The 24,593-nt window shown below is 33.6% G+C and overlaps 1 protein-coding gene across 1 annotated transcript; it reads right to left on the minus strand.

The window, feature by feature from the left end:
• Nucleotides 1–16,728: 16,728 nt before the first annotated feature.
• On the minus strand, nt 16,729–24,359 carry LOC115228593 (delta(24)-sterol reductase-like). Its single transcript, XM_036498972.1, is given in 8 exon segments — nt 16,729–16,882; nt 16,929–17,083; nt 17,115–17,312; nt 17,509–17,778; nt 17,780–17,919; nt 18,017–18,278; nt 18,311–18,458; nt 24,112–24,359. Coding segments are annotated over 8 exon segments (1,575 nt in total).
• Nucleotides 24,360–24,593: the final 234 nt, after the last annotated feature.

Genomic DNA, 24,593 nt, shown 5'->3' on the forward strand with positions numbered 1-24,593 from the left:
CTGAAGAATTAAAGGCTGACCAATCAGAGAATTCTAGCGTAGTCGACAAATCCGATCGAACTAATATTGATAAAGAAGAGACAAAAGAAACTGAAAAACAGTCTATTTTTTTCAAGAGGACTTCGAGTCGTTCAGGGATCAAGTCGATTATGACTTTGTGGAGTTTCATAGCCAATCATAGGTTTAGGACTAATTGTGATTAATTAAGGTATGCAAATCTATTTCTACAGAAAGTGACAGATGAGATGGCTCCTGGCTACTCTTCTGTGGTGCATAGGTTCTGTATATGATATGTACTTTTAGGCCGATGGACTTGTCTCAAATCAGAAGGCTGATCGAAAGCAGGAATTTGGAAGATTCCATCCAGTTCCAGCACCATGTGATGCTCATGTTTACCAATGCTCTCTTTTTCAACTCGGCCGACGACGACATAACAAAATTTACTTTGGAGATTTTTGATGATTATTTGGCTGAACAAAGGGTCATTTTTATATTATGTTTATTTTATAGCGGTTAGTTGATTCGGGAATGTTGCCTGATTGTAATTTTGTGGATCTTAATGAGATTCTGAATTCGGATTTTTCCTTATCAGAGGTTCGGAATTTGAGACCACGTGCTCTTTCTGCTCCTTTAGCTAAGCGCCGTCGACATGCTTAATTATTCGTCTTATTTGTTTTAAATATTTTCCTTTCCTGTCTTTTATGTGATATCATACATTTATCTTATATGGTAGTATATTCTCTCAAGCTATTAAGTTGGGCGAGCGACTTTAACACCTGTAACGCCTGTCATCAACGTTTCTACGGCCTATGAAAATATTTTCATTCTGACAACGACACAGAGTTTAAGAATATATATATGACAAATTAATGAAAAGACTATAATGTGACTCAAATACATGTAACTCAAACATTGAATCATCAAGAAATATAAAAATTATTCTTAATCTTGAAAAAATTAAGTTAATCTGACATTGATTGGCCAGTTGAGGTGCACCGATTAATCGGCCGATAATCGGTAAAATCTGCCGATTAATCGGTAATGTAATTATTTTTCGAAATACAATTGTATACAACAAAACGTTAAAAAACAAAATTTTTTTAAAAGAATCAAGGTACTTGTAGATTTCATGCTGCACGAAATAAGGCTCTAACTTAATTTTGGAAACTTTTTTGATTAAAAATATGATATTTTAAAAGAAATGACAATGCCGAATTTATAAATATTATTATAAATTTTTTTAAATAAAATTTTGAATTCTTAACGTCTTAATGGTGTTAAGACTATACCGACAAAGTAAAAAAGTTATTAAAGTCAAAAAAGTTCAGTTTTTTCGACGTAGTGCGACGTTCGGTGGGCGATATCCAACGATTGCGTCTAATAATTCGTCGAAAGCGTTGTCCAAATGGCTCACTTGCCTTCTCCATAAAAATTCTACACATTAAATCGGAGTATACCATACCAGCAAAGTATTCACCCATGTAGTGTCGTGCGGTTCCTCTGTGTCTTTTATTGCGCCATTTTGCGCTCCCCCACATTCTTTCCACAGTCTGAGTATGTGCACCGGTCCTCGGGTCTACAAAATTCCGCCTGTGATTGACTGTAAGGTGCACATATGCAAGAGCATTAAGATCTGGCGTTGAATAACCTATTAACAAGAATAAAGTAATTACAATTACCCTTCCAAGAATCAATAATTAAAGTCTAATGTTTTTAAATGCTTGCTTGCCGGGAGGTCCACGGGGAGTGGAGAATGGTTGGAAGCCTTCCCGATCGGAAGCTTGGGGACTCTCTTGGACTCTGACACACTGCGAGTCGGTATCTGTCTACGCATCGGTCTCAAAGTTTGTGAACCACACAAATGCCGCTGTGGTGCATCGATTGATCAATTTGGACTTCACCCTCTTTCCTGTCGAAAAAGCGCTGGTAGATTTCCGAGGCATTCAGCTCTCAACGACGTTATAAGAAGAGCTCTCGATTCAATCGGATTCCCATCAGTGCTGGAACCACCTGGATTGGACCGAGGAGATGGAAAACGCCCAGACGGGATGACTATCTTTCCGTTTTTGGAAGGAAAGCCTCTCGTATGGGATTCAACATGTTCCGACTCCTTGTCCAAGACAAATATGTTGGAAAGTGCCTGCAATGCCGGCACAGCTGCGGATAGAGCAGAGGACATCAAGAAGAGGAAATATGAGGGGCTCAACGATCGTTTCGTTTTCCGGCCGGTTGCTGTCGAGACCCTGGGATCGATTGGGAAGGAGTCGTTGCGCTTCCTCATGTGTATTGGACGTCTCAAGACCCTGAGAACGCACAATCCTCTGGAGACGAGATGGCTCCTCCAGAACGTGTCCCAAGCAATAGTGAGGGGAAACTGGATCGCCATCAGTTCTTCTGCTTTACATACATTAGTTTAACTTTTTTATAAAGTGTTTAAATAAAAAAAAAAAAAATGTTTTTAAATTATATTGAAGGTACATAATCATTTCTCCATTCTCTGGCAAAAGTCTGGTTATACAAAGAAAAGGTTTATTTGCTGTGGTAGCCGTCCAAATATCAATTGTCAGGGACAAAAATTTGATAGAATCGATATCATTTGTAATCGTTGCTTTAACATTTTTGAAAATTTCAGGAATAATATTTTCCGAAAAATATTTTCTGGAGGGAATACAATAATTTGGAATAATATGATTTAGTAATCGAATGAAACCAATATCACCAACAAATGAATAGGGTAATAAATTAACTGCAATCATTTCTCCAATTAATTTATGAATTATTTTTGATTTATGATCGTCAATATTCCACATATTTTTCTTTTCTATAACTTGAGTAAGTGTTAACTGCTTCAATTGAGCAAAAGGTCGTTTTTTCTGTAACACAATTTGTTCTTCAGCTAATTGTTCACTATGATAAACCCTAAGATGATTTATCATATTAGATGTTGTAAATGTCTTTCGCGTTCGTCCTCCTCTTGATATTAAAATATCGCATAATTTACATACGCAAAAAAAACGAATTATCGTCTGAGACATCAAAAAATTTCCATACAACCCTCGACATGTTAAACAAAATATTTAATTACATTTTTAATAAAATAAATTACATATAAATATATTTTTATGTATAATATAATGGCCGATTAATCGGTATCGGTATCGGTGAAATTGGCCGATAATCGGTAATCGGCAAAATCCAAAAATGGTTATCGGTGCATCACTATTGGCCAGTCTTGCATTGCGCTCGCGACATATTAAAATGTACATATTTTATTAAGTATTTTTTTACATTTACAGTATTTTGCAGTAAAATGTTTATCCACCAATAAAGTAACTATAAGGGCTCCTAAAATCAATTAAAATTTATTTTGCTCAATGAAATATATTGATTTTAGAATCGTTCATTTGCGTAGACTGGCTTTCAAAATTTGTTGAACAATTCTCAGGATAGATTATCTTTTTAGTGTAGATGTGTCTTAAGAAGGAAGGACTCAATTGAAGGTGATACCGAAAATGATTAGGATGTTGTTGACAGAAATAGGCGTCCTTTTAGCTATCTCCTAAAAGATCTTACAAAAGTGATGTCGTCGGTTATCAGAAATTCACAGAAGAAAGACTCCAAGATATTTATTGGACAGAGATTCGAGAAAAGATATTTGAACGCTAAATCTGATAAGATAGTTTTGCTTAAGGAAAAGATTTGTCGCTAAAATATGCGTTTTTATTACATTATCGCATACTTAGCCTGCAAAAAAGTAAAGTAACATTTGCAAGTTTAACTAGCTGCAGAGTATTGTGACCGAGATAATCGCAAACTTCTTTAATAGTAATATATTGTTTCCATTAAGTAAAATAATCTAATCTTTCAAGGGCAAATTTGAAGTATTTTGTTACATCTAGCACTTTATTAAATAAATAAATTAATTTATGACTTATTTTTCAAATTAAGTACTGAGTCTTTGGAGTGAAAAAAAGGCAACACTCCACATACCGCTTTCCCTTTTCTTTCTCTGTAAACATTGAGAAGCTGCAGTCCAGCGCTCCTCGCTGACTAGCTTTTATCAAACTAGATATATAGAGTCCTTATAAGAAGTTCTCTTTCTTATATAAGTCTGTGGAAATTTATCTACAGTAAACTTTTTCAAGTAATCCTTATAAAATTTGGTGAACAGTCTGTCTTATGTAATCATAGAAAGAATTTAATGAAGTTTCCACTGACTCATCATCTCACTTTTATAGTGGTTATACGTTTTTCGTTTTACATTAAAATTTTTTATCCTGCAAACATAAAAATAACCTTCTGATTGTTGAAATTTATTTTTTTTGTAAAGAAGTTCGATGAATTCATCATATCAAGCAAGTTCATTCCATTTATCTGATTGAATGCCAGTATAGTTTAAGATAAATATTTCAGGACAGATTTTTTAAACAAATGAAAACTGAATTCGTCCAAAAATATTAAAATTAAACTGGATATATTGATTATAGAATTCAAAATAAATACTTATGATGGCAATACATTGAATTCTTTAAACCCATAATCCCTTAAGAATTGAACTATTTCTAATTGATTCGCGTAAATGAACGTAAAAGCACTATATAACCCTGTTTAATTTTGATAAATCATAGTAAAATGGTCAAGAAAATACTATTATGTATTATAGGTGTTTTCTTTCTTTACTTTAAATAAATAGTTTATTTTCTGTTCACCATCACAAATATTACATCAAGCACGACAACAAATAACATAACTACACCGCCAATGACCACAAGTAATATATCAACAACCCCGATGACAACAAATAACATAACTACACCGCCAATGACCACAAGTAATATATCAACAACCCCGATGACAACAAATAACATAACTACACCGCCAATGACCACAAATAATATATCAACACCACCGATGACAACAAATAACATAACTACACCGCCAATGACCACAAATAATATATCAACACCACCGATGACAACAAATAACATAACTACACCGCCAATGACCACGAATAATATATCAACACCACCAACGACAACAAATCCCCCACCTACACCGTCAATGACCACAAATAATATATCAACACCACCAACGACAACAAATCCTCCAACGACAACAAATCCCCCAACTACAACAAATCCCCCAACTACAACGATAAGGAGATCTACTAATAATAAATGTTTTTTGATGCAAAACTGTATGACTAAAATTTCATTTTGTAGTAATTGCCTCTATCATATTCGTCTTTCTGGCGAAAAATTATTAACTACTAATTTTAGCAAAAATTTACTAATTGCCTAATATGACTAAAGTAAATGACCTGAATAAAAAATTTATTAATTATTTCTTTTATCTTCTTGAAAAGATACATTCCCAAGTATCAGGGATTTATAAATAAGTCCTTTAGAAAGATATGTTAAATTAAAAATTTGATTGTTTTAATAATTTTTAAATAAAATAAACGTTGATGCAACAAATTCAACTAATAAAAATTTATCTTTCAGATCTCTAGTAATAAATTTCTTTATTTTTTACATAACAAGTGTTATAACAAAAGAAAATATTTATGAAATTCGACAAATAAAAAATTACTAAAAATATCAAAACTCAAAATCGTCGTCATCGTCGTTCACATCAATCTCACCGTTGTCGAAATATGAATCAATATAGTCATTCTAAACCCATAAAACCACTAAATACCCCAAAAGACTCTTCAGAAGCTTCTGACACAACTTCAGCTTCAGAAATATTCTCAGAGGAATCCGAGTTTACCTCATCCTCTACAACTTGAATCAAATCATCCTTTGATCAGTAATTAAAAATAATCTTTACAATTCCTTTCGAATTTTCTATTAAGGATTTATTCTTTTTTGTATTTTTTTTCATCAAGTCAGGCCAAAGATTTCTTGGCAATACAGCCCAGTCTAAAGTAAAATGATTTCGATTTTTAGTTAACTTGGATTAAATTTTGATGTTTCTTTTTGTTTAAATTTGTCTGAATATAGACCAATATCTTCGTCCCAATCTAACTCCTTTGACTGCATATAAAACGGGAGAGTGTTCGATTGGTCAACAATATAATTAATATCCTTTATATATTCATCAGTTATTGAAAAGTCGTTATCTATAGTATCTGAAATTGAAGCCTGGACATTAAATTATTATTAAAATTTTAACACATGGGCCCACGCCGAACTCTCTCGAACTTAATTTTTCGGCTTGTTTTGGTTTATTATAAATCCACTTTTTTTGCTAATTTTACTTTAAAACCAATATCACAAACCATTCACGAGATAAAAAATATCTATAAAAATTGATTCTAAATTCAAATATTTATTTGAAATCTAATTACAAATAATATCAAGAGAATTAAGTTTTCTTTAAGATTGGCTAAGATTTTTTAGAAAAGTCGAAATGTTTCACACAAATCGTCTTTCTCTTTCAAAACAAGGAGGCCAAATTTCTCAATAAAGTGGAGAATCTGCACGCTGTCGATATGGATAGACGGCTATATCAAAAGCCTTTTGTATTTTTTTTTGATCTTCGGCTTTGGGGGGCTAGACCAAAATACTAGTTTTATTGTTATTTTCTCAATGCGCGATTACAACAAAAAGAAGTGTTTCAAAGCTGATGACTCGCGAAGTCTAAATATTAGAATCATTCGCAAAGTCTAAATATTAAAAATCTAATAAATCAGATCGATAAACTGGCTAACCGTGCACAGATGCTGCATGGAGAAGAGAATGTTTAAAACTAAACAAAAAAGATCTCAAATTCTAAAAACTTTGCAAATTAATGAGTAGGAAAGAAACCAAAGGGAGAAGAAATCACACTTAGATCGCGGATGAAGTCTTTGTTCGACTGAGAATATCCCTGAGGTCCTTCGTCAACAGTTGGCAAGGATTCAGGAGGTAGACCTTTCGTCAATCGTTCCTCAGGAGATATCGACGAGTTGACTCAAAGGCCTTGCACAAAACATGCATTTGACGGACCTTTGTGTGGGGAAAACGATTGATGCAATCAAAGAATGTAAGAACAATGCGCCAGAATGTGACTTCATTCCATGGATATGTTTAAAAAAGCAGCGAGATGGCTGGATTCTGGTTAAACTGTTCAATGGCAATCGGGACATTTGTCATATCCCAGCTGACTGGAAACGAACAATCGTCCGAATGATCCCAAAACTTGGAAAGCCGAGTACGCAGGCGGGAAGCTATAGGTCAATTAGCCTAATCTGTAAAATTTCGAAAGTAATAGAAAGGATCGTATTTAAATGTTTTTCGACTCACGTGGAGGAAAATAATATAGTTGCTGAAGAAATGTGGGGCTTTAAACCTGGTTGATCAACCGGAGTCTGTTTCTTAGTACTTGAGGAAGAACTGTTTTGCGCCAAACTTCATAAAGCTTGTCTAATCGTGATTTTCTTGGACGTGGGGACTCCGACACAAGAGAATGTTGTTTTGGAGCAGATGTGAACCGTACATGGAAGAACTAGAAATGTGGGGCAGGGATAAAGGCTTGAATCTCGCATGGGAAAAAAGCACTATTTGTTGGATTTTGATTTGCCAAGACAAAAAATAAACGTTCAAAAATTATGGAAACTATATCGTGGAACCTACACGAGTTGAGAGTAAAGTAGACATCACCAGGTCCTACAAACTACATCTGAACGCAAACCATAAACAATATGGGAAGATCCTAAAAGGACTGAGGTGTTTCCGTCTTAACAGGAAAACGTTTCTTCACGTTTACCGGACTTGCGTTTAGTCTCTACATGGATCTGAGGGCTGGTATCAAACAGACAAAAGGAACCGTCTGATCGCCAAACTTGAAACAACCAGACGATTTTTCATCAAAATTAAATTCAGCCTGGAGCTTAGCAGTCAGCTGGAAGATTTAAGGAAATGAATGCTATAAGAAAATGAATAGACAAATGAATTTCCACAATAGTAAATACAAATTTAGTGTCGGAGATTAAGTTTAGATAAAAAATTATTCGAGTTAAAAAGGATTAAGGAACGAACCCTTCGTTTCGGCTGGATAAATTTGAGTTTCTATTCTATCCGGCTGCTGAAATAATCAACATTTTATCAAATAATTGAGTCAAGGTAAATCAATCATTTTTATTTAGTAGATAAAATATGTTAAAAAAGAGGTATGGACGGTTCCAATTCCAAGACTAAAAAATAATTAATTTCAATATTTTTTGTTAAAATACACTATTCTTTAAAGTTATTCAATAATTGTGACGCGCCATAACTGAAACGGGCGCCAGACGTGTAACATTTTGACCTTGAGAAAACCGCATAATGACCTTGATTAGCAATTAACAAAACTTTGAAATAATGTGGCGCGCCATAACTGAAACAACTAATGAACAACAACATCTAATGAACAACATATAATGTACTTAAATTTATTTAAAAAATAGTATTGGTTATCCATTAAATTTAATAAATTATCTTTAAAAAAATAATATTTATTTTAATAAATTTCATTCTAAAAATTTGTTATTGTTTCCCTCTTAATTAGAATATAAAATGATAGAAATAATGAAAATTCTTAAAGAATTATAAAGGCCTAGTCTACTTTAATTTTAAAAATGTAGTTTAAAATCTTTAAGTTTGTTATCATTCTCTTATTTGGACAATAGCTAAAGTTCCTTTAAATTTAATTTATTTTTAAGGTAATACAGAAGAGATTTTCTGATCAAATAAAGCCTTACCTACCTAACGGCCTTCGGCCGAAATTTTTAAGATAGCTACTATTCCCCTATGCGGCCTTCGGCCGCGGCATTTTTGATACAGATACTATCTCAACATACTTTCAATCTACTATTTTTCAATTTGTACAGGGATTTATTAAAAATAATTTCAAAACAATTTATTAAAATTTTTTTAATTTGAGAGTAAAAAACCGTTTTTTCGGTTCCATCTTCATTTTCTATCATTATTCTATTTTGGGAAATTAATTCTTTGATAGTAAAAGTTTTTTCGAAGAAAAAAGATTCTAATTTCCTTTTTTTAGTTTTTTGATTCGTATCAAAATCTTTTTTTAATAGTACGTGATCTCCAACTTTAAAATTTTCGATTTGGCAATTTTGGAGTGAACTATTTCTTTCCATACGAGAAATGTATGATTCATTTGTAATGTCTTCTGTTTCAGTTTCCTCTAAGCTTGCTTCCTGGTCAAAGTAGGAAACATTATATCCTCGCGTATTAAAAAATGACATAAATGGTGATAGTTTAGTTGCAGAATGTACAGAAATATTGTATCTATATACTACATTGCTTAATGCAGCAGTCCATATCTTTTCTTTTCCAAATAGTTCCTTTTGAAGCCATCTGCAGAGAGTTTGGTTGCAACGCTCTACTTGGCCTTGAGACTCGGGATGCCTTGGTCGTCCTCTCTTATGGATTATTTTAAATTGTTGGCATAAGGAATCTATTTCCGAATTCACAAATTCTTTTTCATTGTCAGTTTGGATTATTTTTGGGGGGCCATAAGATTCAAAAATACGTCTTAGGGACTCTGATACTGTAACAGCTTCCTTATTGAGAATAGCTCTTGCAAAACTGAATTTGGAATAAATGTCGATTACATTCATTAGATACTTATATGAATTATTTAAAGAAGAATAAAGTGATAGATCAACCAAATCAATCTGGTACCTAGAATAAATGATTAAAGAAACCGTTCTCGTGGTGATTTTGCTACAATATGAACAATTGTAGACTTATTTTTAATCAATGGATCAGTTTGTTTGCATTTTGGGCACATAGAAGTTACTTCTCTGATTATGAATCTTTTTATAAGAAGAAAATTATTTCTGCAGTATTCTTCCATCTTGTTTAATCCAAAGTGAAACTGAGAATGAATCCGATCACAATGATATTTCATTGTTTCGTGATCATTCAAACAAATTACTTGCTTATTTTCACCATTTATTTCATTAAAATAAAGTGTTCCTGAAATGAGATAAGAAAATACCTCCGATTAAAATGAAATTCTTGCATTTTTGTAAAAATCTTGATCTTTGTGTTCTTGGCAATCGCTCTGGAAATTTCTCATGTTGTAAATACTGAAGAATATCATTATATTCATTATCATCTTTGACTGCATTAGCTATTCTCATTTGCAAAAATAATAGTTACCGGCAGACAATTAACAATTAAACAATTAAATGACATTTGAAGGTTAAAATGCAAGGCCAAATTGTTACACGTCTGGCGCCCGTTTCAGTTATGGCGCGTGACAATAATTAAATAGTATGATTTCTTCAAGGTTAAATTAACATTTTTTCAAGATAAAATGTAACCGGTTGCCCATAGCCGTCATATATTTATGTAAATTTTCAATTGTAACAGATTTTATCTTCACTATCAAGGTGATTGAAATTCAATGATTCATATTAGATTCTTTTTTTGTGATGTACTATTAGCCCAGTTTTGATTGTTGTAGCGACTCGCATTCCCTCAAAATATTCGAAATAATATTTTGACCAGAGTGGTTTTTAAATCTTTTAAACTTTCGTTTAAAATACATTCACAAAATTCAACTCGTGCTTACGTTCAGACGATTGTGATTAAAAAACACTGGAGAGCATGCGTCAGGAATACAAACTCTTAGCTACGACGGCGAATCATGCAATCAATAAATGACTGAGTGGAGGAAGCAGCTACCACAAGACATCAGAGGAACCTTTAGAGTACACAGACGCTGTATCCCGGCCCATGAGTCTGGCAGAAGGAGTCGGATCAGAAGCAAAGAGGGGGAAGCTGGAACCCAAAATTATCATGATAAGATATTTTCCCAGTTTAATTAATTTACTAATTTGGATTTAAATAAAAATAGTTTCATTATGTCTTCTGGCGTAAATTAAATTGAACATAATTAATATCTATTTATGCAAAATTTCCTATCGTTTTAACAAGTAAAATTAGGTCCTTAATAAAGTCCATAAAAAAGTCCAATATATCACAAAATAATTTAAAGTTAAGCAGTTTTCTAGAACACCACATATTATTTATTCTTCAATCTTCTGTTTTAACTGAGTGAAGAGCGCTATGTATTTTGGATCTTTTGCAAAAATCAATTTTGATTGCCGCTGATTTGTAAACCTAAAAAAATAAATACAATTAACCATACGTAATGTATTCTGGAGAGACTACAAATTTATTAACAAAAATAAACCTTTGCTTTTTCTCAAAAAAACAAATAATCCGTATAGTAGAAACAGGAAAAAACCAACTACGGGAATGGTAATCAATAGAATATTAGCGAGAGAGAACAAACGAGTATTCGTTGTTTTAATTTCATTTTCCACTAACTTTAAAACGATCAAATATCTTTACCAAATTTAAACGAAACTTTGATTGTACTATTTATCTCCACAAATCCGTCTGATACTTTGCATGTGAGTTGTGCAGTTGGTAAATCCTTTTTCAAAATTTTGAGAAAAGTTGAATTAAAATGAAAACTGCTTGTATTTTTGTCAGATCTAATGAAGTATATGGAATCAGTTTTATTGTGTTTCAATAGCTGTCCATCATAGAACCAGCTTATTCTCATTGTTCTAAGTGAGTCCACAGTTCCTCCACACATAATTTTGTGCAAGTTTAACAGTGTCAAATTTAAATGATCAGGGTATGGCATAAATATCATAGGTGGTTCTATAAGCATAAGGTAAACTGTTTTCGCAGCTTGTGAATATTCGTTATATACATGACAGCGAACACTCATAGATTGAGTTGCGTTTATTATATTAAGCGTTGTGCCGTTCATCGACAAAAATGAATCAAACTCAAGTTCAGTTGTTCCTTAATATAATTATCAGCTTAAAATACCATATTTAATGGAATTCAAAAACCACGTTATTTTAGGTTCAGGATATCCTTCTTTCCAAGAACAAGTGAATGTTGCATTATCCCCCTTTGCTACATTTTGCGAGACCAATGAGTTGGAAATAGAAATTGGTTCTGCCAATCTTAAAAATAAATAACCATAAATTGTTAGGGTTAAATATCTTCTAGCATTCATAACTTCATATCCATTCTCAAATGGAGCACATTCAAACTTTTCGGTTGGCTTCTTCTCATCCGCATTTACAAATATGCTATTAACTCCTATTAGGGTCTTATCTTGATAATATTGAATTTTTAGGTATTTACTAATAATAAATATTAAAAGAAAACCGTGCGTAATATAAACATGGACGAATATATTGAGACTGTTTATACCTAACTAGAACATTCTGTTCTCTTGGAAAGATAGACCAAACGTCATAATAGGGCCCTTTTATGATTAAAGCCAGTCATACTTGTTTCAAAATTTTTAAGACGAAAAGTCTTTTTTTCCCCATAACTCCCTTCGCAAGTGAATGAACATTTATCATCATCTTCTATAAAATATCTGAAAAACAGTGCGTTATTTTCCACCATTAGTCTATCTTGATTTGTCATAGTGTCGATAATTGGTGTTATCACACCGTTACAAGTTTTGTGCCAGATGCACCTGGTACTAAACCCGTTAGCATACAATGCTGTAAAAGGCTCATAGAATTTGTCAATATCTAAAGTTCTTTATGTTTTCAAAAATACAAGTATCTTTAATAAAACTTTCCACTTTAAATGGGAGAGATGTTTCTCGACCGCACTTGTTTTCAACAGTGCATGTAAATGTCACTGATTCATTGTAGTCTTCGTCAAAAACGAGATTTCTACCATCTTTATAGTAACGTAATTCTTTTGTGAAATCAATAGGGATTCCTTGTTTACTCCACCTGTATATATTATAAGAATATTATGTACTGAAATTCATCATCTGAATTTGCTTTTATGGGGCATTCGATCGTGTAGTTAGAATCAATAAGAAATTTTTTTTCATCTGTCATGTCCATAGTTGGAGGGAAACATTTACCAAGTGCTACAGCATATAAAAAAAGTATAGTAAAAAGCATTTTATATTTTTACGAATTTTTGCATATAAACATTTTATTATTTTCATATTTGGCTAAAAAATTAAATTTAGACATAATGTAGCTTGTCAATTTTGTACATATATCTGATTTAGTTCCGAAATTTTACATACTTTCAAAATTTATTTAACTATAATGTTTCAACTATGTTAAATTATAGGAACTTAGTTTATATATCATTACAATTAAGCATATTAGTTAAATTCTTGAATTTATCCTAGTCAGTATTGTCCAATTGAACATTTATGATGAATTCAAGGCGGTTTGAATGTGGCCTCCAGGCAACAAACAGCTTCAGCTTCTTTTCACCTACTGGACTTTCAAGGTCACATAGACTCTTCAGGTGACTTTTAAATAAACGTGGAAAAAAATCATGATATCTTCGGCTGGTACAACATAGCAAATGCGAAAGGAGTGAATGGAAAGAAGGTTCAATTTATTCATCTTTTAAAGGAAATTAAAAACTGTTACGTTCAATTCTATATCTTTTTTAGATAATCCTGAAGTGAATTTGAATTCGGTGAATAAAAAAAGCTCTTCTTCAATTAAAAATATTGTCTACAGGAAGAAGCCATAACTTTCATATAAAAAATAGTTACAATGTAGCAAAAAAAGTTTAGCATCTTTCTAAAAATGTAAGAAAATACTCGATAGTTTTTTTTAAACAAAAGACACAAAAAAACCGAGATTGGAATAACCTCCAAAATTTCTTTAAACTGCTGGAATACAAACATTAATAATATATGTAATCATTTAAATTAAGAATAAATTAATATATACAAATAAATTTTTTAAAATAAATTATTAAAATTCTTGAACGCCGTTCATGTCATTTTTTATAAAAAGCATTAGAGGATTTTCCAGTTATAAAGTACCTCAGCCAATTAATATTAATAGAATGTCTACATTGCTGGAGCTGTCCGGACCCCTATTGGAAGCTTCAATGGAAAACTGAAAGAAGTTGATGCAGTAGAACTTTCCACAATAGCTGTAAACGCAGCACTGAAACAGTCTAAATTGGAAGCCGCAGTTGTCGACGAATTATTTCTTGGAATAGTCAACGCTGCCGGACTTAAGCAACACCCCTCAAAGCAAATTGCTCTCAAATCAGGAATGTCAGTGGAGACCCCAACAACCACCCTATCAAAAATGTGTGCATCAGGAATGAAGAGTATAATGCTTGGATGTCAAACAATCATGCTAAATCATCAGGCACTGTATAAATTGACATTTTCAGAGAGTTGTTGTGGCTGTTGGGACTGAGAGTATGACAAACACTCCATATTTTATAAAAAGATTTAATCCACCTTATGGAGGATTCAGTGCTTATGTAATAATAAAAATATGTCAGACTTAGGATCTACTTTTGGAAGGAGGACTGCTGGATGCATACAGCGGAGAGCATATGGTAATTAGAATTTGTTATATTCTCTCCAAGGGAACCTGTACAGAGCATGTTATCGGTCGAAATAACATAACACGTGAACAACAAGACCAATATGCTATCCGTAGTTATAATCGAGCTTTATCAGCAACTAAAAATGGAACGTTTACTAACGAAATTACATCTGTCGATATTTCAGGTTTATTAAACTGGTTTCTACCAAGATTCTGAAAAATTTACTTCTGATGAAGAACCTTCCAGGGTAAACTTTGATAAAATTCCAAAACTCAAACCAGTATTCAAAAAAGGTGATTATTTTATTTCACTTCATTAGATGGAGGAACTATAACTCCGGCTAATGCTAGTAAGATCAGCGATGGCTCTGCTGCTTGTGTTTTAGTTTCAGAAGATATTGTTCTCGAACATAACTTGTCACCTCTCGCTCAGATTATCGGTATTCATTTTTTTAAATAATATTAGGTTTTGCTGACTCTGGGGTCAATCCATCAGATTTTGCACTTTCTCCTATAATGGCCATTAGGAAGGTATTTTAAGTGCTAAAATCTTTAGTTGTTGAAGAATCTCAGCTTAAATAGAAAAGATGTGGCACTGTGGGAGGTTAATGAAGCCTTTAGTGCAGTTCCTATACTTACACAAAATGAGTTTTCTATCGACAATGAAAAATTAAATGTGAATGGCGGAGCAGTCTCTCTTGGACATCCTGTAGGGTATTGTTTTTGATTGACATTTTAAGAATGTCAGGAACACGCATTACTAATCACTTGGCGCATCAGCTTGGAGATGGACAGATTGGGGTTGCGGCGATTTGCAACGGAGGTGGGGGAGCATCAGCAATCTGCCTTCGTGGACTTGATCGTTAACCGATATTAATAATTTTCGTTATAATCTCAAACCTTTAAACACATTTATTTTTGGTTTAATTGATTTAATGTTGATATTATTAATTTAATGGGCGAGAGGCTGACGCGATCGAGAAAGTTCGAGCGTAGTATCGCAGGGGATATCCGCTTACAAAACCATCTCGATTCGCTGGCGTCGCCTGTGAATGACGATATCCGAGATATGATTTCCTGAACGAATTGATCCAGGGGCGGATGCGGACATATATCATTGATTTAATTGACCTGAATTAATTTTGATGAGTTGACATGTGATTAGAATTTTAATTGCTGATAAATTTAATTTTTTTCTTAAACAATAAACAAGGTCAACCCCACCCTTGTCGGGATTACAATTTTTTGACGGTTTACACGCCTTGCTGTGCAAGAAGAGTGCTGTTGGAATTCTTTCCCACACACAACTAAACTACGTTGTCAAAAGAGCTCTGCCGGAGTGACGGAAAGCATTCTGACGAGCTTACTACTATTCTTTTAAGGAAGACAAGTCTCTGGTTTGGGATGCCACCTGTGTTGACATGTTTAAAAATTGCTGCTAAAATCCCCTGAAAAGGCAATTACATTGACTATATGTCTAAATTTTGATTAATGGATAGGAATGTTTAATAAAAATTAATTATGTAAATTCTATCTTAAATTATTTAAGAATCCAGATCGTCAGTGATTTCTCTTCTTCGCTTGGAAGAAGAGTTTGCAACAAAATTCTCATCATTTTCCATTTCTGCGTCAAAGTAATTGTTCAACTGAGTGTCCTCACGACATGCCAGCTCCGCAAGTTGATTGGCGGCAGAGGCGTACTCCTCGTTGTCTACCTTCATCCCATGTCTGTGTTCAATAAGCATACTCTCTAGAGTCCTCTTCAGCACAACCGACTGGATGTATGTCCTCGTTCCTTCTTCAATGGATAATTTGTCCATATGACTTTTAATTGATTAATGGATAAAATGGGAAGATCTAAAACAAAATATTTATCTTTGTTTAGTTTCAGACTAAAATCTAAATATTTATAAATAGTCTTTATTTCCAAGTTGACTTTCTAATTTGGAAAAATTTATAGACACAAGATTTTTAATGTCAAAATTCACTTTAAAATATAACAATGATAATTTTTTATTTATTTTTAAACTTACATGCAAGTGTTTGGAAAAAATCTTAAATTAAGAAAATTTGCGTGAAATTTTCCAATAAACAGGTTAAAATAAATTTTTTTTACTAATTCCGACCGCAGAAACACACCTTTAAAAACAATAATTTTTATCAAAAATTCCGCATGCCCTACCATCCTTTGGATTTCTCAATAAATATTTTCTAATTAACAGAATTTTCCACTAAATTTTCAAAAAATAGATAATAAACTTAACATCAAGAAAAGAATATGACCAAAAACAAATTGTGATTTAATTGTAATAATCGAATTGTGATTAACCGAAAAAAATTGTGATTAATTATATTTATTCACGTGCAGATCTTTTAATCTTTTCATACACTTCAGGAAAAGCATCTTCGCAAAAATAGGCCTTTCGTACACTGTCGTAGAGACTATGATCAAACATTTGTCTGAACTCTTCGTATGTGGCATAACAATCACTATACAACATTTGGTATCTAAAAAGTATTTTAACATAATGACCCTTTCCATTCTCTCACAAACTTTTCGAGCAAACGCACAGAACTCGTACATTCAAATCCAGGACTTTGAACTGGCCCATACGAACCAACATCGACAAACATTTCACATGTTTCCGTCGGTTTAATAAACCCGGGATCATTTTTTACAAGCATGGGGCACAGCCATAGCGGGTAAACCTAAAATACCCAATTTTCAATCAAAATCAACCCTCATACTATCGTCCAAAACTTCTATGACATTACGAATGTGATCAATGGGGACAAGGATATCCTGAATGAGTTGATGTTGCTCACTGATTTGTTTAATCCGTTTAGTTTGAGTCAATTTCAGTAATGAAATCTTTAATGGGTAAACCCAACCAAACAGATATCGAAATAAGACATTATTTCCAAATGGAACAATTTCCTGTCAATTCAGTAGAAGTATAAAACCTTGGCCTGCCAAAAAAGTCCCCGACTATGTCTGTGATAGTACTCATTGAGGGGGATTATTTCCGAGCGAGTTCCCAACACATTTAGCTGATCTTGTACGTGTACATAGAACCACGGTTTATACCACTTATTAATATTATTGATCTAATAAATTATAAAAAAATAATGACCGGGAGTGTAGGGTCACCATCACTCATAACACCTGACATCAAAACAGCATGATTTCGATCAAATAAAATACACTCAATAAATTGCGGAGGATTCTGCTCAGTAGACACCTGAGAAAAACGCCTACAAATGTCTTCTATGGTCGAGAGTGGTTCATATGTTAGTTTGACGTATTTTTTGGAAGGAATAATAGCGACTTCAATTCTTACAAGAAAACCTAAAGTCCCATATGACCATGGAATCGAATAAAACAAATCCGGTTTATCATCCTGAACTAAGTTTAACATATGAAACCTTAGAACATGTAATCAAATCACCGTTTGAAGTTACAATGTCATAAGAAACCGCACAATGCTGGAATAATCCATAAATGTGAGAAGAGGATTCAATTCCCGTTCCCAAAATAAGACCCCCTAAAATTATATATTAAAATTATTTTTAATGTATATTAAATAAACCATTTTTAATAACCCGTATCATAAAATCGAATACCAAATTTAAAATACATACCAAAAGTTAATGCATCGAGTTCTGGTAAAACTGCCAATGTAAAGCCAATTGGGCTAAGATATTCGGAAATTTGTTTCATAGTTACTTGAGGTTCTACTTCCACAGTTAACTTTTCTTTATTCACTCGGATAATATTATTCAAATCGACGTTTATTTTGTAGTATTTAGATTTATATTTTGAGTCCTTTACGCTGACTGCTTTCCATGAAGGCTTAGAAGTGCACATGAATCTTTTCCGGCCTTCGTTGTTCCATTGTCTGACCTAATTTTATTGACAATTTATTCTTTTTTTACTTGTCTTATGACATTATTAACGTTATCGTTGTGATCCGATTTGTTCGCTGTTAAAAAAAACGAGAGTTTTTCATAAATTGCAAAAAATAAGTCAAATATAATTGACGCCGGAAGTAAAAATAGACATACAAAAATCCATCTGTAATTCCTTAAAAAATAGGCAGGGCCATTTGCTCGATATTCGTAAAATAAAAAACCAATGCAACCAACTGTCAAGGTGACGAGCATTAAAAAATATTACAGAAATTATTTTTCAAGTTAATTAATTAAATTTTTATGATTTAATATTTTTACGGTTCTATTAAAAAAATCTGAAACCAATTTAAAAATATTTCCCCACAAAAATTTACACAGTTTTTCCTCTATTGCTCGCCATTTTGGGGACCAAGCTAAAATTCCTGCTTTAAGACTTTATTGCTTTAGAGGATAAATTTTTTGAATATTTTCGATTTAAATTTTGAGTGAATTTTGAACTAAATTTAAAAGAACGGGTTATTTTGTAAAATAAACATTAGAAAAGGGAAAATATATTTTTTATTCAATTAAACTCCTGAAAATGAACTATTCTTTTAGGCGGACTGTCCATTTAATTCCAGAACATCCTATAAGGTTTATTTTTTCAATGATTGTAATTATTTATTTTTTTGTAAGTTCCAAGAAATAATTTGTACATATTGAAGGTGTCGTTATATTAAACGTATTATTTTTTGGCTACTAAAATAAGTATATAACAAAAATACTATTAAGATGATTGCTTAAACACTATAAAAATATTCTAATATTAGAATAAAGCCACATAATAAATAAAAATAGCTCTACATTGTCAATTATGTTTTTTTCAAACCAGCGAAAGAATTGTCTTTAATAAAGATTACACCGTTTGGCCCTAATTCCACTAGTCTCACAAATGACCGACAATCTAGATATTCACAAAAAAGAGTAAGTAGCAACAACATGGACTTAACTATCCATTATTATAATTTTAAACAAAGTTGGTTTGTTTGTATCCATTTTAACGTAAAAACAGACGTGCCTGTCTAGTGACTGGAAGATGCGAATTGAGTGGAGCTTGGATCAATGCACTCCCCGTTGATAGTGTTGGAACCCACTTTGACGACGATACTGTCCGCATTGGCATCAGCACCAGACTTGGACTGGAGATTTGCCGGACTCACAAATGCCGGTGTGGGGCCACCGTCGATTGTTATGGACACCATGCTCTCTCTTGTCGAAGAAGTGCAGGACGATTTCCAAGACATCGATCAACAAAATTGTCAAGCGAGCCCTGGAGTCTGCAGGATACCCAGCCGTACTTGAACCGGTCGGGCTTGACCGAGGAGATGGAAAACGTCCTGATGGGATCACAATTTTCCCATTTGAAGAGGGGAAACCCCTAGTCTGGGACGCAACCTGTGTGGACACTCTCTGCCCGTCCAACATTGCCGGGAGCGCAGTGGACAGACTGTATGCCGCGGAAAAAACGATGAGGGCAAAGGAGAGAAAATATGAAGCGCTGCAAGATCGATTCGTGTTCTGTCCGATTGTGGTCGAGACAACTGGAGGAATAAGTGGGAAATCGCTTCGCTTCCTAAAGAAGCTTGGACGCTTAGCCATATTAAAGAGCCACGACACACGTGAGACCCGGTGGCTTCTCCAGTTGATCTCCGTTGCTATCGTGAGAGGCAACGCAACGTCAATTATGTTGGCGGGGTCCACTTCGGATAGATGGCTTTGTTAACTTCTAGTAAATAACGTAAAAACTATGTTTCTTAAACCAATAATTACAAAAACGGTTTCTTCGACAGTGATTGATCAATATAAATTAATCACAAAAATTAATCGTATAAAAAATTAAAATCCTCGGTGAGGATTTTTAGAATACGGAGTACGGATCAATCCTCTCCCGGCAGTTGCAGCTCTACCAGTAACTTTATCTCTCGATAAGTCGATCGCTTTCCCCAACTTGCCCTTTTGAGCCTTTGCCAGAAACTTTTGGTTAAAATCCTTCCAATTAGTCTGCTCTCTTTTACACATGTCATCCACTGCCTTTATTCCTTCCATCCACTGTGTGGACCTCAATTTCTTTTTTTCCTTTCCTTGACTTCTCTGTTCTTTCCTTCAACTTATTCCTAATTATTAACCTCTTTTTCTTCACTGGGGCTTCACTCACTGCTGGAGACTCGACTACATCGTCAGGACGGCGAAGAGAGGAAATCTATAATTATTAAAAATCTTTAAAACTTTAGTAGCCAAGGAAATTCCATTTTCAAATGTGACCATGCACTCCTTGTCGTTCAGAATGCGGTCGACTACTGCCAGTGAATAGACCTGTCCCTCAATGTAGAGAGCCTTGCAGAGTGAACCTTCTTTCCAAGTAAGGGAAGATTCGTTTATTTCGTCTTTGTTTGGATTTTCTACTAAATCTTGAGTCAGGCTTATTATTTCCTATCATGTTAATTAATAAGTATTTACTTCTAAGCCCCTTTTTAATTGAAGCATATCTGCGTTTTCAGGATCACTAAATAATGCCGTTTCAACCTATTTTTGTATTTGAGTGTTTTTAAATAACCTGGTTTAATTGAATTCGGTAGTTGTTTAAGTTTGCAACACAGTCTTTATAGTTATCTTCCATAGTTATCTTAGAAGCCTACAACAACTTAACTTTGGGTTTATTAATAATTATTATATTTGAATTATAATAGATTATTTTATAAATTAATTAAAAAAAATATTTTTTAGTTGAAATGCATGAATCATTTTATTGAGTAATAAAAATTTAGCGTTTATCTCATGCAGTTTAAAACTGTGTCTGTATTTTCGTCCAACTTCCCTTATGATAATGTTCTAAATCAACTTTAAAGCAAACACCCTCACGCCCCTGCCGACCTCTGTGCAAAACCGTCGTCAGATTCGGTTCCGTATATCCCGGTCATCTCGCATGAGGTTTCAGCCTCTCTGGGCGCCTAGCAGGGATGATAAGAAGATGGCTTAAAGCCCAGCCATATTCGTCATCTCTTGACTTTATTGATCCACGAACCCGGAAAGGATTCGTCATCTTTCATTACTCGTCTTTTTGCATATTTAGTCGGTGCAATTTCAACCGTCGCCAGAGAGCTTCTTTTAGGGGTCATTGCCCTGACGAAGGCTGAGGATGGGATAATGCCTATTGGGTCTTTAGGAGACTCTTAGCAAAAATAATGTTCTAAGGGGTGGTTTTTACTTTGAGTTCGGAGTTTTTCTCTTTTCAGTATGGTCTCGGTGTCTAAAGTTCCTGCAAAATTCTTGCGCAAGGCATTTGCCAACTTTTCAACTCAAACCTCAAAGACTGCAAGTTTTTCGTAAGTTATGCTTTTAACTATGTTCGATGGGACTATTTGCTTGAATTGGTCTCTGACGATATCAAGAACTCTTAACAATCGTAAAATTACCGTATTCTTCCCCGAGCTATCTTTTGATTAGATTATCATGGCTGAATGTGGTATTCAGCAGGGTGACCCACCGGGCCCATTGCTGTTCGCCCTTTTTGTTGACTATATTGCATACAACCTTTTATTCAGTGTTAAATTCTAGTACTTTTATGACATGGAGATTGATAGACCCACAGAAGTCGTTATAGGGGACATAAACAGAATCAATTTCGGTTTCTCCAAGATCAGACTATCTCTAAACGACGGGAAATGTGAATTCGTCAATATTTATCTTTTTCACTCTTTTCTCTGCAGTCTGATCGATAGTTTAAACTCTACATCTATCACCGATCTAGTTATCTTACTGGTATTACAGTCCGACCTCTAATTGGGGCGCACCTCCAGGGGTGGGGCACCTCTTTTTTGGGGAACTCTGTTTTGGGGCATTATAAATTTTTTTAACCAAATTATAAAAAATCAATCAATTTTAACATCTCTATTTGGGGCATTGATTTTTTATTAAATAAAATTAATTATACCAATTTAAAAAATAATTATTTTTAGACACGTTTCATTTCAAATTTCTTGTGTAATGCCTTTGAATTATGAAACCAAGTTGAAGATTGCTGATCATCTTTTAAAGAAAGAACATTCTGAGAGGAGATTATCCATAATGTACAATACTAGCAAGGGAACTATTTTTCGTATAAAAAAGAATATTCTTCCATTTATCAAAAAAGGATTTCTTTCCTCATCATTAAGTAAAAATAAAAACGGATTTGATGAAAAAGTCCTTGATATTTTTCAGCGTCTAAGGGATCAGAATGTTCCAGTTTCTGGAACTCTTTTAAAAAAATTTCCCTAACTGTTTCTTCGAGAATGGCTAAACAAGTTTAAAGCTTCAAATGGATGGTTAGAAAAATTCAAGCAGAGGCATGAATTAAAATTCCGAACATTGTCAGACGAATCCGCATCTGCTGATCATGCGATATATTTTGAATTTTTTATCAAATTAAATATCAAAGTTGAACAATATGGAAAGGAGAACATTTTTAATTGTGACGAAACTTCTCTTTTTATCAAACTTACCCCACGTAAATCATTCGTGAAAACTGGTGATTCGGCACGGGGCTTTAAAAGGAGTAAAGATAATGATTATTCAAAAAAGAAAAATCTTAATGTTATTAGATAACGCTGCTTGCCACAAAATATCGACATTTAGCAACGTTGATTTTTTATTTTTAGCAAAAAATACGACACCAATACTTCAACCATTGGATGCTGGAATCATTAAAAATTTCAAGGATAATTTGAATTTGAATTGTCTAATTGATTTTTTATGTTTCAAGACGACCAGGATTTGTTTATAGAGTCTTTATCCAAATTAAATTTGCGCCAAGTGGTAACATAATCTCATATGCTTGGAATAATGTATCTGCGGATATTATTTATAACTGCTGGCAAAAGGTTTTTCGACAATCTCCATCAGACTCGAGTTGCATAAATGAATCATCTGAAGAAATATTTAATAATGTTATTGATGAATGTTTTGATGAAATAGAAGATAATGATCCAAATATCTATGAGAATATAAGCTGCGAACCATCAATATCACAAATTTTAAGTTTGATGGAAAACTTAGAGACAAACATCTTGATTTGATTCCAGATTCTCTTCATGATTTTTATGAATTCAGAAAGAAAGTGTCGTTAGGAATTAAAATAAATATAATATGGAGAAAAATTAACTGATTATTTAAAAAAAAATGTTCTTTTTCTTTATTTATTGAGCTTTTTGAAAAACCTCTTTTTTGGGGAAACCTCTGATTTGAGGCACTTAGTGCCCCATTTAGAGGTCGGACTGTAGTAGGAAAATTTTATGAAACTAACGACCGAAGGAAGATGACCTAGCTTTTCCAGCGAATCTTGGTCGCCGTGCTCTGGCAAAACTGCAATTCAATACGTCGTTGAGCTGACCCTTAGGCTGTCGACTATCTTTTTAACAACGTCAGAAGATAAAAACATTGGACGTGAGTAACTTGAAACTTCTTTGATATTATTGATTTGTTTAGAAACAAATAGGACTTCTACTCCGTCATATTTTAAAGACATAAAACAGCGGTTCTCATTTTTTAGACCAGGGACCACTTTTTCATTATAAAATTTTGTGGGGACCACCTTAAATAAAACAATTTTTTGCTACTAGCGCACAATTTTTGATCTTATCATGGGCAGGCTTAGATTTGTTCGACTATTTATTATATAAAAATAACATGAAAATTCGCAAAATAGCAGACAATTTAGCAGTAATTCAGTGAGATTTCTGATCTTGTTTGTTCAGAATAATTTTGTCAGACTCTATGTTCGACAAAGCTATTCGCATATCATCTTGTACCCGTAGTCTATTTCTATATTTTTTAGAAAAGTCAGACTCGACATTGGCATTTCACAGTGATAAATAGTTTGAAATACAATTCGAGCAATTCCAAGAGCCTCTGATTTAATTAACTTAATGCTATTGATCATTCTCTTCCATCTACCACGGTCATGAGCAATTGATCTTGGTACGTCCAGATCCTCACCCGACTTTAAACACTTCATTACTTTTTGGATGTCATTGTGCAATGCGACCAGTAGCGTCATCCTTAGTCGACCACGAAAGCATTCCCCTTCGAGCATGAAATAATCCTCCATCGCCACGTTGACTTGGGCAGCCAGATCCATACGCAGAATATGGCTAAACAGTCTCCATCAAAAAGTGATGGCTGAAAGGAATCGATGTCAATCTACGGATGTGTATGTACAATGTATTTGTGAAGTCGATACTGTTATGCAATGCCGGCACTTGGGCATGTACGAGTTCCGAATCAACGGCTC

The sequence above is a fragment of the Octopus sinensis genome, unplaced genomic scaffold (assembly GCF_006345805.1).
Source record: "Octopus sinensis unplaced genomic scaffold, ASM634580v1 Contig10832, whole genome shotgun sequence".
NCBI lineage: Eukaryota > Metazoa > Mollusca > Cephalopoda > Octopoda > Octopodidae > Octopus > Octopus sinensis.